Raw genomic sequence first — 18,432 nt, 5'->3', positions numbered from 1 at the left:
CCAAACTTATCACTTTGGTTTATAAGTAAGGATCCTAAGTTTCCTTTATAATATCATGTGAGATCAAGTAACAATATGCTTCCAGTGTACACTATATTTTGACTTGCTGGTTTTTACTCATATAGACAGAATGTCCTTTTACGGTGGTGTGGCAGCATGACCGTGGTTAGTGAGGAGTTAATCTGCTGGTGGTTTTATTTGTCCATAAACATAACACAACAATGAGTGCTCTGTCCCTTTAAGTGAAACAAAAACATAAAAAACAAAAGCCTAGCTCTGTTAGGGAAGCTAACTAAACAAGGTTAAGACTATCTACCTGGCTGGTTAGCTAAACTAGACCACCCAAACAATATTTGATAATACCACTTAGCTCCTTACCTGGGAGCTTTATTCCATTGGGACAGTCTGAGCAGCCTGTGTCTGTCTGTCAGCTGTCCTCTCTCATTGTCTGAGAGACTGCTGCCCCAAAGGCATTTCCTCTTCCCCTTTTAAAAGCAGGTGAGCTCACTTAATTAGGATCACCTGTGAACTGCCTAACCAGTGGAGTTAACTCCTCGCATACTGGAAAATAGGCATAATGCAACCTCCTACTAACATATACAGAGTCTATGACTGTCACAGTGGATATACATATTAAAATACAATTAAGGCTGCAAATGGAAAGAAAATAGTGTAGTAGTTCAAAATACTAGTCAGCTAGAAATCTACAAAGTGCCACGTTCAAGGCACATCTTTTAACTGCCGCAATGTAGATGAAGTAGCCTCTGGCTCTAGCATAAAAATATATAGCACCTGTCTCAATTTGGTTAAATCACATAATATACACTACCTGCTCATTATATTAATTCCCAGCACAATCCTGGTCATGGTGAATGGACAAAAGACCGGAGCAAACGGAGGCTCCTACTGTTGGTCATACACCGGCTCTACACAACTCCTGTTTGTCATAATTAGTGCAGAGAGGTAGTTTCTATTGCAACCAATGTACTAAGCTTTTGTGCTAATAGCTGGATCAGGGCGCTACGGAACTTGCTGCTGCTATCGCTCCGGCTGTGCAAGTGACTACCAGACGTACGTTTCGGTATCACCACGCCTTCTTCCGGGGTGAGTGTACTTGACGCCAGTGCACACCCCTACAGTATATACAGATCGGGTTACCATGACGCTAAAAAAGCTATTCGTTGCACTGTATGTTGATTCAGTTGCCAAGAAACCTAACATCATAGGGCTAGGCAGGGGGTCAAAACAGGGTCACATAGGACCTGATTGTTTGACCAGCATAGCTCCATGGTGTATAAACGCAGGTAATGTATGATTACCTCTGATTGAATACTGTACAGAATAGTACTAAGGAGACTTTACTGAACCTTATTAGTGCAGCCAATATATATTTATAGGAAGGGGGTGTAGACAAATTCCTCATTCAGGCCAGTTGGGGATAGAGTATTTAGTGTGTAAATACATATCAGCACTGATAATGTTCATTAAAGTCTCCTTAGTATTTGGGGAAAACCCGTGGTAGAGCGCGGCTGCACATTCCCGGCCAAGGTACCTAGTGGGCCCAGCCGCTATACTGCTGCACACAGGAGACGTCTCATGTCTGACCCGAGCTCTCTCTTTGTCACGTGCCCTTCTCTGTGTGACGTGCTACGCGCCACCCAGAACGCCGTTCAAGCCTTCACAGCACTCCACCTTTTGATTGGTGGGTCTGTACATCAGCTGACCGCGCAGCCACCCAATCGCTGCTTTAGCGCGGAAAGGTCGCGTCCTCTGTTGCCCGGGAGCGGCTGCAAGATGGCGGCGCGCAGGGGGCTGGGAAAGCTAATTAAGCGGGATGTGTTGGTGCCGGCTTACCGGGCTCTGCCCGCCGAGACCGGGCTCTCTCCAGAGTCCCCAACTCCCTCCTCGCTTTACCCTCCCGTGGTAGCCTCCCTAACGGCCAAGAGCAAGGCGGCGCAGCGGCGCCGGGCCGAGGTGTTTTACAACCGCGCGCACGCCGCCAGCACCGCCCGCGAGAGGCTGCAGATCCTCACCGCCCTGCAGCGCCTCAAGTACGTGGTCTACCCGCAGACCTTCTCCCTGCACGCAGACCGCTGGTACCAGCATTTCACTAAGACAGCCTACGTGTCGGGCCTGCCGGAGAGGAGGGGTGGCGGGGGAGGTGACACGGGGGCGGCGGAGCTGCCGGAGAGGAGGAATGCCGGGGGAGATGCTGCGGGGCTGCCGGAGAGGAGGGATGCCGGGGGAGATGCTGCGGGGCTGCCGGAGAGGAGGGATGCTGCGGGGCTGCCGGAGAGGAGGGATGCCGGGGGAGCGGCGGGCCGAGCCTCCCTAGGGGCCCCGGGCCTGTCCGAGCTCCGGTCTCAGGTGTGCGAGCTCCTGCTGCAGGAGTACTTCTATGCGAAGAAGGGCCGGAGCTACCTTTACAAGCAGCAGGAGTTCTCGGTCGCCCCCTTCCTCACCCAGCTGGTGTCCTTGCTGAACAGTCAGTGCGCCGCGTACAACCCTCTGCTGGCACAGTCCTGTCTGGGTGAGTGGCACACACGTCAAGGTTCCCAGACACGCCTGACTGAGGGTTTGGGGGGATTCAGCTCAGTGTTATAAATTACTCTTTAAGTGTTAATCTAGCAGCAAATAGAAATCTGACAACGCGCGAGATAAAAGACGGAAGGTATCTTTAAGCAAAAAAAATTAAAAATGTCTTAGGCCCTGTTAAAAATGCCCTTTTTTAAATGTACAACCTTCAAAGGCCTTGTCAGGGCGATAACTACTGTACATTAAAAGAGTCAGTCACCATTACCATTTAGAAATTTCTAATGGAGGCTCAAATACACACCACAGTGGGGAGAATACATTATTTTGTTCAAAGCAAACACTAAGCTCTATTTACCAAGCGGAGCCATGCCATAAAGCTTTACTGCCCATTCAAGTGAACCTCAAAAGGCCGCTTATGGCATAGCACTGCTTAGTACACTTGGCCCTCTATGCTCAATTGTGTGTTTGCTTTTCAGACACCCCAGCCCATGTTTAATATAATAGAAATCATTAACATAGTAACTGTTTTTAACTACATAACTTGATGTTTTGATGATTTGTATGTAGTTAAAAACAGTTACTATATTAATGATTTCTGCCCCTTCATGTCCTGTCACAAGCCCTGGCACACCCCTTTGTCAGCCCTGCCCTCCCTCTAGCACATGTCAGTGCAGGAGTGCTCATGAATATTCATGAGCTTCCACTGAGTGACAGAAGCAGAAGAAAAACATATGCCATCTCTAAAGATCTTGCCAAATTTTGCCGAGCAATACATGGAGAACGAATTGACTGGCAGCTATACAGTTCTTTAGGTAATTAGAGATTGCCCACATGAAACTATTGAAGTAAAAAAATTAATTAAAAAAAAAGACGACTGAACTGCAGCTTTAACTGTGCATGCAATGTCTTGTATATAATGTATAACCCTGTTCACTTATGGAACTATGTATTTGTAACCATTTATTTTTCATCATAACTCTATGCCCAGGACATACTTGAAAATGAGAGGTAACTCTCAATGTATTACTTTATGGTAAAATATTTTATAAATAAATAAATGCATTTTTCTGGTAGAGAATAGCCCACTGAGTTAGGCATATTGATAGTTCACACTGTCCAATCATTCACTGGATGGATAGTAACACAATTGCCATCGTGGCCTTGCTTTTCGTCTGCTGATACAGCGGTATTGGAAATATTTTTGCTACACATTATTACAGCATAGGCAGTGTGTGTGTGTGTGTATACATACACTGTTGATTCGCGCAAGTGTACACAGGTGTGGCTGCCACTGTGATAACACATCCAATGTGCCCACAATTCGTTCTTTTCATTGAAACTTAAAGCTGATCGACGCTTTTTTTTTTTTAATACTGTACATTAATTAAAGAGACAATTTTAAAATAAAGACCATATTGACAATACAACAAACAGGGGTCAACCTACTACTCTCCATATATTCATTGCAACCTGGAATTATCCCGATTGGTTATCCTTGTAATTCCATCCATTGGGGATCCATCCCCATTATCTTATCTGCCTTGATATTCAACACAGTGAGCAATCTGGGGCCTTTTTGTTCCTGCCTATTTGACAGGTCCATTTGTCTACCCCTACCCAAACCAGTAATAAAACTTGCCTTAAGCGGCCAATGGTGGGGTTTCAGCACCGAATTGGCTGCGGCAGAGGGGCCACCTGACGCCGCGGCCATTTGGTCGCTGCAAAAATGTCCCATTCTGTACCCTGACTTTTAATTACTCATTGTTTTGTCTAATTCATGCATGATTTTGTTTCAAAAGACATGGGATTGGTTAATATAAACCCCATTGGATATTTAAGAATATACTTGTTTTGATTCAAGAAGGTTAACATGGAAAAAGCTATGGATTTTCCATAATTATCGTTGGGGTTCACAAACTTTTTCTCACCATTTTACCTGTCTAAGCACCGGGGCTGTTTTGCTAGCACCCATAGCTGTATTACATTTTTATAGCACGTGTGCTCCTCTTTATTGACTTCATATCTCCCTCAGTACCCATAACTATATGTATATATGTGTATGTGTATATATGTATATATTTAATTTTTTTACCTCAATAGTATTTTAAAAAAAGAGAGGCTGGGATGGCTTTCTTATAATATTCACCTCATAAAAATTCTCAGTAAAAAAAAGTTATTCCTTTTTTTTTTTTTTCCTTTTTTTTACTGGGTAATATGCAATAATAAACAAACCATAAGCAAGTGTACCAAGTTCATGTGACCTTGTGGGACAGGGCAATCCTCCTCACAATCAAACACACAAACTGGTAGGCAACGTTTCAAGACGATCCTGGCACTAATACACTGATAAGAAAAGTATTCTTGCTCCGTGTCACTGCCCACAAGCCTATTTACGGGTCCCTATCCATGTTAGTAAGGTTTGGTTCATGTAGAGATGTATCGGCTACATCTATCTCTACATGAATGGAGACTTGCTAACACGGATGACATAGAGCTTCATTTGGTTGATTGTAAAAGTCCAAGAGTGCTGAAGACCGCTCCCTTTTTTGTTGTTGTTATATTGGGGGTATTTTATGACTTTTGAATTGTTATTCCTGGAAGATCTGACGGCAATTCCAAAATGTGATGGCTTAATAAGCAAATACTATTTTATATACATTTTGTGCTACTCTATATGTAAGTGTCTGTTACATTCTCTCCTACGTGTTTAACATCGGTCATTCATTGATGGAATGCCCTTCGTGAACATGTTTCCTGGGAAATTGTTAGACTTGTGAATTTACAAAATTACGACCTGGAAAATATTGCCAGTACGGTTTGTCTCCACTCGCCATCACCAGGTTGATTCTTCATTTCCCCCTTCAAAATGCTTATAAATTTACTTCAAATGAAATGCAGTTATTTTTCTTATTGCATTTTAAATGCCTTCATTGTGGTAAATACTTATGCCGGTGTTGTCGGTCTTCTTCTTTTTGCAGACTTGAAACCACAAGTTAACTTCTACTGGATGCGTGGAGAGGTGCGCGTTCCCCGAGGGCACAGGAAAGGTCGGATTGATCCTATCAGATTTCAAATAGATGACAAGCCCCTTGCCCAGATCAGAGTGTGTAAACAACTTCCAGAAGTAAGAGGCAGCCTTTTCCTTGAGTCTGGATTGTGTGTTCACTAAACCTATATTATTCAAAATTGTAACTAAATACTGCTAATATAGTGTACGTACACACACACACACACACTAAAATCCAATAAGAAGTGACTTTGAAAAATGTGATGTCTTCTTGTTTTCCAAGTTCCAATGTACAGAATTAGGTTTCTTCTTTCCTTTGCATAACTAAGTACAGGCAACTATATATGAAATATACATGTCTAACAGGAAAATCATGAGCACCTAAAATACCACTCCTTGCGCCTGTTTCATGCTACTGATTTTCATATGATCTCGTCTTAGCAGGAGCTTCTGGGAGTTGTAGTTCTGCCCCATATCCAATAGTATTTAAATATAGATGAACTAGAAATCCCAGAAGCCCATGACATTACCCAGCGATCAGCCAATCCGTGCTGAGCTTTGATAACGGCTGCAGCACGGTATGATGTAATCAAGGGGCGCGTGAACTTTTTTAATGCTGAGCCCTCGCTTGCTTTCCTGCATTCTGCGCACCCCTCACCTTGCGCAGTGTCAAATGACGCTGTGGGGGAATGTGACGTCACATGACCCCGCTGCATCATTTGACGCTGCGGTGCCATGGACGCGAGTGACGCCAGCAGAGTCAATGTAAGGCTAAGGCCCCGGTTACTCCGCTGCAACGCGCGCCCGCGAGATTGGCGGCGCGTGCAGCCGATTCCCCGGTCTGCAGCTCACTGCAGGTAGATAGACCGTGGGGGGCGTGGCGGGGGAGTGACGGGGGCGCTGCCATGACATCACCCGGCAGGTTCGCCCTCATTGGCTGAACCGCCGGGGGGCGTGCCGTATCGCTCGTCGCAAGTCCTGCTCTCAATTCTATTGAGAGCAGGAGCAACTCTCGCCCCAGCGCTGCGGCCCCCCCTCGCAGCGGGCCTGGCGCCATTAAGGGGAGGGCTCTCGTCTGTGCAGCGTCCGCCACAGCGGGCGCTGTAGTAGGTAGCGGGGGCAAGGCCTAAGTTTTAGAGTTGCAGAGGCCTCACGCGATCCCCCGGCATTTAATTTACATGCCTCAGGGAAGAGCGCAGGCCTCTGCAACCGCCGCACCCCCCCCAGTGAAATCCAGTGCCCCTCCTGGGGGGCGCGCCACCCATTTTGCGCACCGCTTATCTAATCTGCTGTTAAAATTCACATTAAAGCAGCACAAGAAGTGGCAGCTTGTTTTTTTTATTTATTTAGTAGCTGTAGGAATGAGGCGTCTACAGAGCTCAACTGAACTGCGTTAATTTCAGCTGTAGGAACCCCCTGCTTCCCGAGATACTTACCTACGTAGGATTTGCTGGTATCACCTTCATGTTTAAATGTCACTTGTCACGCGGGCCAATAGTTAGCCGCAACGGATGACATTACGGCTTCCTATTGGCCTGCAGGTCATTTTTAAAGCTGCCATTTATGTTAGCCCCAACAAGCCCAGCCGGAGCTGTGTATCTGGGGAAGCCGTGGGTCCCCGGAGCTCAAATTAATGCAGTTCATCCTGGCAGACCCCTTCCTTCAATCTGATAACTAAAATTTAAAAAAAAATAAACCAACTTGTTGTGCTGTTTTAAACTCAGTATAAATGACACATTAGCTGCTGTATTTTAGTATGTTTGCAGTCAGATTCCAGTGTCAAAAGAGTGTTGCAACCGCAATACCTGACAGACCATTGGGAGGCCTGCATCCAGCAGTGGAGCAACAAGGGTTGAAGATCACCCCCCCACGATAAAGCAGATTTTAGTCAGATCCCAGTCACATTGTGTGTGTGTGTATATGTATGTATGTATGTATGTATGTATGTATGTATAAATATATCTATGTATCTCAGACCTCCTGTAAGTGTGTCACTGTATGTAACACACTCACACACTCAGCCGCCGGGGGGAGGGGGGAACAGTTATAGCCAATTTCACCTGTATTACTGATCGCATACTGCAGAATGCAATCTCCTCTAGAAAACAAGCACACTGTGGGAATGCTGTAGCCGCCATGGTGCCCCTTGACTGCCAGTCCCCATGATGCAGTAACTGTCTTGGGGCACCCAAAGGGTTAACAAAGGTTTCAATATCTAGCCCTGTTGGCGTTCTTTATTAAAGTTTTCCAGCTGGCAAATTGTGGTGAGACCCGTGCAAAAGATTTCAATCCAATTTGTCAGCCTAAAAACTCCAATTGGTTTCAGTAGGATTTTTTTTCCTTGATAAACATGATGCAGTTTGCCCCAGTTTTGCATCGACGAGACTAGAGTAAATGTACTTCTTGGTGTTGCAATTTCTCAGAACCATAAAATATTAAATAAATCTGTACAAATAGTGAGCACCTTCCTGTCTACCCATGTTTTGCTGACTGCTATGGTTTTAAGTTTGTACCTCTAGATTATACAGTACCTGAAGAAGTTCCAGTAATCACTTATGAACCAAGTAGGTTACCTCTGTTCAGAAGACAATATGACAATAACATATTTATAGGTAAGATGTGTGAAAAATTACTGCAGTTTACCTTGTCATTAAAGCAAAAAATGAATGTTTGACAATCTTACTTTCCTTACATTACACAGGCAAAATAAATCGGCGAAAAACAATTTGGGGGGGGGGAGGAGAATGTATTTTAGATTTGTGTATGAAGTCATGATGGTACTTTAGCTATTGTGTGTGTTTTTGGTTTTTGTGTCTGAGGGCAGAAACTTCAACAAAATATACCACTACAAACTTAAGCAATGTTTATTTCAAACCACTTCTGCCCTGGATGCGTTACTCTTCCTCCACTTATGGTTTGAAAAGGGTTAAAAAAAAAACTGTACTAAAACAAATTGATAATAGAGCAGCCAAGAACATTATTTTAACTGATAATGATAAATGTTTATACTGAGGCCAATTAGTATGTCCCCCATGTGCAATACTCTAAAGAAATATATCTGTATCTCTATTGATAAAGGTCTGTGTAGGGAGCAAAACATTGATCCTGTCTTTAAATAACATTCTTTGCAGTTAAGGAGTTCTGTGGGTACATTTTATTTTTCTATAATTTTTTGGGAAGGCAAAAAGCGTGTCATGTAACATATATGAAAATTATGATGAGGGGGCAAGTAACCATGAAAATATAATTACATTATTTATTATCCCATCTACAGGTACCAAAATAGAAGACCCTTGTAACTTTGGGCATACCCAATTTCATTTGGTGCCTGACAAATTTAAGCGTGAGCGGCTAATAAAGGCAAATCTTGCCGACCAAATTGAAGTTCGGTTGAGGGCTAATGCTATTGCAAGTCTCTTTGCATGGACAGGAGCACAAGCTATGTATCAAGGTAAGAATGAATGAACTTGTCGCCATTGGAAGTCTTTCCATCTTCATTTCACTGTTATTTTTTTATTTCTTTTAAACAGCTATTAACACTCTGCCATATAATTGGGAAGAAACATGGCAAGAACCTTAGATGACAGAAAAACTATAGAACAATCAAAATAAAGCCTGACATTATAAACGAGCATACACTAAAACAGGGGTGCTCAAGACCCCCCAACAGGTCAGGTTTTAAGGATATCCCAGCTTCAGCACAGGTGGCTCAATCCACATATGCTGAAGCTGGGATAACCTTAAAACCTGACCGGGGGGGGGGGTGCACTGGAATTGAGCATCTCAATTCCAGTGATTTTCGATTCCAGTGAATCACTGCACTAAAATATGCTACGTTTAAAAAGAAACCATTAGCCACCATACTCTGTGACAAATCAGAATTATTCTTAGGCCAGCCCTGTTCATGCTTGTTTAAGGTATGTATGTATGTATGTGTGTATATATGTCTTTTATTTATATAGCACCATTAATGTATCTAGCGCTTCACAGCAGTAATATACATGGCCAGTATATACATAATATAAATAACACAAAGGGGAGAATACATAAAAGTAAGATTTAGGAAAAGGAGTCCCTGCTCCAAAGAGCTTACAATGTAATTTGTTGGTAGAAAGAATGTACAGTGACAGAAGGAGGGCGTTCTGGTAAGTGTGTCTGCAAGGGGCCATGGTGGATGTATGTATGAGGTGTTGATTATCAGCCACCGAGCTACTCGTATGCTTCCTTAAGCAAGTGTGTTTTTAGGTGGGTCTTAAAGGTGGATAGAGGGGCTGCTAGATGGATATTGAGGGGAAGGGCATTCCAGAGGTGTGGAGCAGTCAATGAGGGGTTTCATGCGGGAGAGGGCTTTAGCTACAAAAAGGGGTAGAGAAGACATCCTTGAGCAGAACGCAAGAGTCGGGATAGTGTATAGCAGGAAATTAGGTCTGAGATGTAAGGAGCAGCAGAAGAGTGCAAAACTTTAAAAGTGAGGAGGAGAATTGAGTGTGTGATACGGGATTTGATAGGAAGCCAGGAGAGGGATTTCAGCAAGGGAGACCCCGAGACAGATTTTGAAAAGAGTAGAGTGATTCTGGCAGCCGCATTTAGGATAGATTTGTAGGGAGGCAGGAAGGCCAGACAGCAGGAGGTTACAGTTGTCGAGACGGGGGAGAATGAGGGTCTGTGTCAGTTTTTGCAGTTGAGCAACAGTGGAACTGGCGTATCTTAGTAATATTGCGGAGGAAAAAAACGACAGTTTTTTTACTACCTTTTGAATGTGACAAACGAATGAGAGAGGAGTCAAGTGTGACTCCTAGGCAGCGTGCTTGGGCTACTGCGTGAATGATAGTACTTCCAACAGTACTGTGGAAGGAGGAAATGGGGCTATTTTAGAAAGTAAGTATGAGGAACTCTGTTTTTGCCATGTTTAAGTCGGCAGAGGGCCATCCAGGATGATATAGCAGAGACATTCAGAAACTTTAGTCTGTACAGCAGGTGTAAGGTCAGGGGTAGAAAAGTACATTTGTGTGTCATCAGCATAGAGGTGATATTTGAACCCAAGAGATGTGATTAGGTCACCTAGAGAGAGTGTACAGAGAAAAGAGAAGATGTCCCAGGACAGAGCCTGGGGTACCCCCACAGGGAGATCGCTGGAGGAGGAGGTGGTGGTTCCAAAAGGGACACTGAACGTACGATGGGAGAGGTAAGAGGAGATGCAGGATAGAGCTTTGTTACGAATACCAAGAGTATGGAGAATGTGAAGGAGACGAGGGTTGTCCACAGTATCAAATGCTGCAGAGAGTTCGAGTAATATGAGCAGAGTGTAATGACCTCTGTCTTTGGCAGCATGGAGGTCATTAGTTATTTTAGTGAGGGCTATTTTCAGTGGAGTGAGCAAGTGCGCAAGCCAGATTGTAGAGGGTCTAGGAGAGAATAGGTGTTGAGAAAATGGAGCAAGCGGCAGAATACAAGACGTTCAAGGAGTTTAGAGGCGGGAGACAGGTCAATAGTTGGAAAGACAGGTAGGGTCAAGCATGCTGATTTTGAGTAATGGTATGACAGTTGCATTATGAATGTAATTGTAATTACATATTACATAGTTACATGGTAGATGAGGTTGGAAAAAGACGTACGTCCATCAAGTTCAACCTATGCTAAATTTAGACAACAGATACTTTATTCTATATCTATACTTACTTATTGATCCAGAGGAACGCAAATAAAAAACCCAATTAAAGCTGCAGTTCAGTCAATATCCTGCATGTGTGTTTTTTTTTTAATAAATCAGTTCTGTAGTAAGAAAAAATACTTTTAGCATTTTCTGTTTTAAAAAACAACAACTTTTAAAGACCAATTTTCTTGTATTCTATTTTAACAGCCATTTGCTAAGGCACTGCCCCTTCATGTCCTGTCACATGCCCTGGCACACCCCTTTGTCAGCCCTGCCCTCCCTCTAGCACTTGTCAGTGCAGGATTGCTCATGAATATTCATGAGCTTCCACTGACAGACAAGCAGAATATAAACAGATCCCTTCACTAATTATGTCACCAAATTTCGACCTATCAATACATGGATAACGAATTGACCTGCAGCTATACAGTTATTTAGGTAATTAGAGATTGCACACATAAAACTATTGAAGTAAAAAAATACATAAAAAAAAAAAAGACTGAACTGCAGCTTTAAGGGGAAAAATTAATTCCTTCCTGACTCCAAGAATTGGCAATCGGATTAATCTCTGGATCAACATCCTTCCCATGTATACTTATTTGGTATATCCCTGTATACCTTTTCCATCTAAAAAGATGTCCAACTTTTTTTGAACAAATCTATTGTATCTGCCATCACAGTCTCCATGGGTAATGAATTCCACATTTTAACTACCCTTACTGTAAAGAACCCTTTTCTTTTGTTGCTGTTGAAATTTCCTTTCCTCCAACCTCAAGGGATGGCCCCGAGTCCTTTGTACTGCCCGTGGAATGAATAGTTCTTTTGAAAGCTCCTTGTATTGTCCCTGAATATATTTGTATATAGTTATCATATCCCCTCTTAGACGCCTCTTTTCTAATGTAAATAAATCTAATTTAGCTAGCCTCTCCTCATAAATTAGAATGTCCATCCCCTTTATTAATTTGGTGGCTCTTCTCTGCACTCTCTCTAGTTCCATAATGTCTTTTCTTAGGATTGGTGCCCAAAATTGTACTCAATATTCAAGGTGTGGTCTTACTAATGCTTTGTAAAGGGGCATAATTATGTTTACTTCCCTTCCATCCATTGCCCGTTTGATACAAGATAAGATCTTGTAATGATATTAAATATGTTCGAAGCAACTGATAACACTTGAATAAGCCAAAAACGTCATTTGACGTGGATTGACGATTGTATTTCGTACCATTTTAAATAACGTCCCTAATCGATGACGCTTATTACTTTATAGATTGCATGAAATGTGCACAAAATACTTTTTATGATAAAACTACGCTCGTATTTTGAGAGATTTACATCGTTTTTAAGATACAAATGGTAAATATTTTGTGTGTGTGTTATGCACAAATGCAGTGTTATCCATTATTTATGCTTTCATTTATTATTTTGCAGGAAACATATCTGGTAGATATCATTATTTGATTTGTATTTTTGCAGGTTTTTGGAGCCATGCGGATCTGACACGACCGTTTGTCTCCCAGGGTGTCATTTCTGATGGAAAATACTTTTCCTTCTTTTGTTACCAACTGAATACATTAGCTTTAACGGTTGAAACTGATAACAGTGACTGTCGAAAGAACATTTGCTGGGGAACACAAAGCATTCCCCTGTTTGATGCCGTGGAAGAAGACAACATCAAGGGGTTTAATGATGAAGTTCTTAAGCAGCTTGTTGATTTTTTCCTTAACTATGCGGAATAAATGTCAAGATACAAGGCTTATGAGGAACAAAGCAAAAGCTTTGGCTTGTAGATAATTTAACATGGTTTGAGCTGCATATTTACACATTTTCTAATGCACTCATGCCATGTAATACAAATAAAATATTGAGTTTTGTTTGTTTTTTATTTTCCTGAGTTCTTTTTTTCTAATTTCTTAGTCTTCCATACTGCAAGGCCTATAATCAACCGCTCAGGAGAAAATGATAGATGTGACTTTTTGCACACAATCCCTACAAGCTCTGTGACCAAATGTTCTGTATACAACAAAAAACAAAAGGCCCTAATGCAACATCCAAATTACAAAATATATAGTTAAATACGTCTGTTTGTCTTCTCAAAATTATGGTTCATTTAGTTGAACTCTTTGGCCAAAGTGTTATAAGCTCGCAATCCCGGCAAGGCAGGTCCTAACACTAACTGTGACTGTGAGCTTATGTTAGGACCTGCCTTGCCTTGGTGTGATTGGCCAAACATAAGCTCGCATAAGGTTAGTGTTCGGACCTGTCTTGCCTTGGTGTGATTGTGAGTTTATAACGCTTTGGCCAAAGACTTTAACTAAATTACCCGTACTTGTGAGAAGACAAACATAAGTATTTAAGTATATACTTTGTCATTTAGATGTTGCATTGGGGTTTTTTATTGTATTGTGACTTACTGTCTGTACAAAAGTCAAGTCTAAGTGTGTGTGTGTGTGTGTGTGTGTGTGTGTGTGTGTGTGTGTGTGTGTGTGTGTGTGTGTGTGTGTGTGTGTGTGTGTGTCTGTGTGTGTCTTCTAGCATAAATGTAGCTTTTCCTATGACAACTAAAGCAGTATAGATAATATTTTAAATGGTTGAGTGTGCTACTTTTTTTTGTTTTTAGACTTTTTTTTGTAAAAAAATAATAATTTTAAAGGACCTTTTTCCTTTTCAAAGAAAAAAAATTCTCCTAGCTTTTGATGCAGGAGCTGAATGATGTATTCTGTTCCTCAAGATACTTATAGCTGAAGGTTATGACGGTATCTGTCCTGTTTAAAGGTTCTGCGGCGTGTGAGCCAATAGGAAGCTGCAAGGGATGATGTAATGACTTCCTGTTGATGTGGGACCTTTTTAAACAGACTTTTTCTGTGCCAAGCTGGGACTGCACTCGGCAGCCCCTTCTGATGTCAGTACCAGGAAGCCGGGGCTCCCAGAGCTGAAATCAATGTTGTTTAGCACCAGAAGCCCCCTTCTTTAAACCGTGTAAAAAAAAAAAAAGATGCTGAAGAAAATACAAGCAGCTGCCAATGCTGTGATGGCTCTGTGATTCCAGAACAAATTCCCTGCTGCTTTCCTATATTAATATATCCACATCAATAAGAGCCACTAGAGCTAACATCCTACATAAAGAACTATCATTAATCCTGTTGATTTATTTGAAGTGTATTTTGACTTATTACACTTTTTTGTTGTTGTAATTTGTGTCTTAAAGCCATCTTTACAGAAATGTAAACAAACATCCTTGAGTTCCCAAGACGTTTTGACAGATTAGTCTACTAACAGCTTGTACAATGGCAGCTGCTTTACAACACAAACCACTTGAGTAAGGATACATACAGTCGTACCTATAACCCACCATGCACTAAGTGCGAGTTGGAGACCTTTATAAAGTTGATCTAACACGTGAGTAAGAACCAAAAAAGGAAATACTCCATAGGTCAAGGGTGGCAGACGACATTAATTTCTCTAGAGAGGAACAGTTAGCACTTCTACAATGTAAAACAAATATGTTGTCATCAGAACTGCAGAGAAAGGGATTGAGGGTGATATCAAACAATGTAGAAGTAATAACAAATATTCAAGTCCTGGAACATTTGGGTAACAGTGATCATAACATGGTCTCATTTGAAATAAATTATCAAAAAATAGATTTCTTTGGGCGCATGCGCGACGGCCATGTGTATGGAAGTCTAAGTAGTTAGCTCTGTGCCGCGCTCACAGTAAATAGTATAAAAAAACACCCTGAAAATAAAGAATTATTACTAAAAAAGCTAAGAAGCACTAAATAAACCTACAGGGATGGCCCTGAAAAAAACAGCAAGCCAGAAGAAACAAAAACTGGCGGATTTCAGAGATTACTTTGGCGGAGCAGGATCGGGTGGCATGGCAGGGGAAATGGCGCCGGCTTCAAACCCTGACACAGAGCAAGAGGGAGAGGAGGAGGGGGTCAGCAATCAATCCCCATTACCTGTGCGGAGATGTGATTTTGAGAGACTACAATTATTTAAAGTCCCTCTTGCAAGCGGAGATTAAGGAAGTTAAGAGGGAGGTCAGTAAACGGGACAAGAACAGACAACCTGGAGAACAAAGTAGATCAAACTATAAAGGTGGTAAAGAAAACAGAGAAGAGGTTGGGAGACTTACAGCGGCAGATTGATGAGCTGAAAGAACGCCAGGAGGATGCGGAGAACTGCGAATGGCGGAATAACATCCGAATAAGAGGGGTCTCTGAGGAGGTGGGAGACTGCGAAGAGTTCGTCGCGCGCTGGCTGGTTCGTCCCTGCTGCCGGACTGTAATAAGGAGGCTCTGGCCATGGACCGCTGCCATAGAGCTCTCCGCTCCCGGCTGATGCAAACCGAGCAGCCCCGGGACATCATCCGGCTGCACTACTACACCACAAGGGAGGCAGTATCACGCCAAACAAGGGCCCTACCAACGGTGGAGTTCGAGGAGAGCGCTTCTCCAGCCTCCTCGCGGCAGAAGCAGATCCAAAATGGCGGTCGCTGGAAACCGGAAGTCGTCATAACCGGTGGACAAACGGGTGGACGCCATCTTGGATGGGGCAGACTTAGTCATCAGCTCACAGGGACACAGAGAGCGACGTCGAATAACAGAAAGCCCCCTACAGGCAACAATAAATCTGCCGGACACAGAGGAAAATGCGGCCAAGGGAAGATAAGAGGATAGGTGGAGGAGAAAGGGGGACGGAAGGGTAGGATGGGAGGAAAGAAGGAGGAAAGGGCGGGACGGTGGAACAGAACGGAAAGAGGTGGGATATTGGACAATGCGACGGGAGGTAAGAAGGAGGGGAAGGGAGGATAGAGAGAATGAGATGGGGTAGGGAACAGAAAGGAGATAGGGTTGAGCCTGGAGCCGGATACGTAGGGGGATGCGGGAGGCAACACATTTAAAAAACAGAAGAAGCTCGGAGAGTAAGCTTTCAGTTGATAACAGGGAGCAAGAGGCAGCAAGTTTCTCGAAAGTTAGTACAGGCAAGTTGGGGCGAATAAAGTTTAGCTTAAAAAGTTAAAGGGTGCAGATAGAGCGCGGAAACGGAGTAGAGGAGGAGACACATACCCCGGGGTTGGCATGGGTCTCAGTCGGGGCCTGGGGTGGAGGGACCTCCTGGATCCCGATAAAGTCCTTTGGGGGATAAGCGAGGGTCGTTGGCAGGGTACCACGAGAGTCGTCACACCAAAGGCGCTGGACTTGGCTACAGGACGGGGAGGCCCTGGAGCCGATGACAAGTTATTAGTGTTATTCATGTGTATGTATTCATGTTCCGTTTTCCCCTTTGTTTTCCCTATTGGTTTTTCCTCCTGTGTCACACCCCGTCATAAGGGTAGGTAGATAAGAAGCTGACAGATAAAGAGGGAAGATTCCTTATCCTTGTAGGATCCATACAGGGTCAGCCGCTCACGCTGGCGTCAATATACGCACCATGTGAGCCGGTTCAGAGTTTTTTTTCTGGAAATTACATAAGGAAGCAAAGGGAAACATGATTGTAGCAGGGGACCTAAACAGGACGTTAAACCCAAACTTAGACCGATGTACAGCATCTAACCTCCCCCTCAGACAGGACATACTAAACATTACCCAAGGACTACGAGACTGCCAGCTAGTGGATATATGGAGAGAGCAACACCAAAAGGTTAAAGACTTTACTTTTTTCTCCCACCCCCATAACCGCTACAGTCGGATAGATTACTTCCTTGTATCCAATAGACTGGTCCCAGTGGTCTCCCACACGGGGATACACGATATTTCGTGGTCCGACCACGCACCAATAGAGCTGCGGTGCATGCTAAATTTGCTAGACAGGCCGGGAGTAGGTTGGAGACTAAATGAACTGTTATTAAAAATCCCGACCATTGAGAGGGAGGTAGGAGAGAAGATCAAGGAGTATTTTACAGAGAACGAGGGTAGTGTGTCATCACACTCCACGTTGTGGGAGGCCCATAAGGCTACCCTCAGGGGATCTCTCGTGTCTAGCTGCTAGACGCAGGAGAGAGCAAGAGTGCCAGACTAAGGAGCTGCAGGAGAAATTGGCATCCCTCACAGCAATTCATAAAACCCTCAAACAAGACTCTACCCTGAAAGAAATATCAGATATCAAACATCAGCCTCCCAGGCTGAAAAGGAGCTGAGCTGGACTAAACGCAGGTTTTTCGAGAAGGCGAACAAGCCGGACACCCTCCTCGCTAATAAACTTAGAAACAAAGTACCAAACTACCATATTCAATCTATTCGCATGCAGGGGGGGGAGCTTACCTCAAACCTTAAGCGGATCGTAGAGCAATTTAAATCCTACTATGAGGCGCTCTACGATGGAGGTAAGGTCATACACAATCAAAAAACGAGGGACAATCTGCGGGAATTCTTAAAAGGGGCGAAATTGCCGACATTGAGCAGGGCGGAAGGAGAGGCTTTACAGAAAGACTTCTCTTTAGAAGAGTTAACGGAAGTTGTAAAGTCCCTTAAGCCAGCCAAGGCACCTGGTCCAGATGGCTTCTCAAACCTATATTACAAAAAATATCTGAAAATACTAGCCCCGCATATGTTAAAACTCTTTCATTCGGTCTTTCTAGGGGCCTCGTTCCCAGCACAGATGCTTCAGGCGTCTATCTCCCTGATCCATAAACCTGGAAAGGACCCGGCAGACTGTAAGAGCTACCAGCCCATCTCTTTAATCAATACCGACATAAAAATTCTCTCCAAGCTTATAGCTAATAGAGTGGGTAATGTCCTCCCCAGGTTAATTCATCCAGATCAGGTAGGGTTCATCGGTGGAAGGCAAGCAGCAGACAATACCAGACGAATAATCGATTTAATGGATTTGGCTCAAAAACAAAATATTCCGTCAATGGTACTAAGTCTGGATGCGGAAAAAGCCTTCAATAGGATCGATTGGCCCTATTTGAGGGGGATGCTAGAGGCATTTGGCTTTGAAGGATGTCTCTTGGGAGCCATTATGGCATTGTACGAGGGGCCAACGGCGAGGGTGCGGCATCAGTGTTTCCCATCTGAATAATTCCAAATCCGCAGTGGCACGAGGCAAGGTTGCCCGCTGTCCCCCTTGCTGTTCACCCTTTGTATTGAACCCTTGGCGGCACATTTGAGAATATGCCCGGATGTATCAGGAATATCATTAAAAGAGCAGACACACAAAGTGGCGCTGTACGCGGATGATGTGATCCTGACATTATCCAACCCTCTTACCTACCTGCCCAATGTTTTTGCAAT

General features: G+C 43.5%; 1 protein-coding gene across 1 annotated transcript; it reads left to right on the top strand.

The window, feature by feature from the left end:
* The first annotated feature begins 1,749 nt into the window (after window positions 1-1,749).
* On the top strand, window positions 1,750-13,072 carry MRPS30 (mitochondrial ribosomal protein S30). The gene is made up of 5 exons (XM_075589040.1): window positions 1,750-2,530; window positions 5,514-5,659; window positions 8,049-8,154; window positions 8,817-8,993; window positions 12,669-13,072. Exons 1-5 carry the CDS (start codon window positions 1,795-1,797, stop codon window positions 12,929-12,931), a joined length of 1,428 nt encoding a protein of 475 aa, XP_075445155.1. The 5' UTR covers window positions 1,750-1,794; the 3' UTR covers window positions 12,932-13,072.
* Window positions 13,073-18,432: the final 5,360 nt, after the last annotated feature.

This window comes from Ascaphus truei, chromosome 1 (genome assembly GCF_040206685.1).
Source record: "Ascaphus truei isolate aAscTru1 chromosome 1, aAscTru1.hap1, whole genome shotgun sequence".
Lineage (NCBI taxonomy): Eukaryota > Metazoa > Chordata > Amphibia > Anura > Ascaphidae > Ascaphus > Ascaphus truei.
The sequence above is the reverse complement of the archived record's forward strand: the minus strand, read 5'-3'. Positions and strand labels throughout refer to the sequence as shown.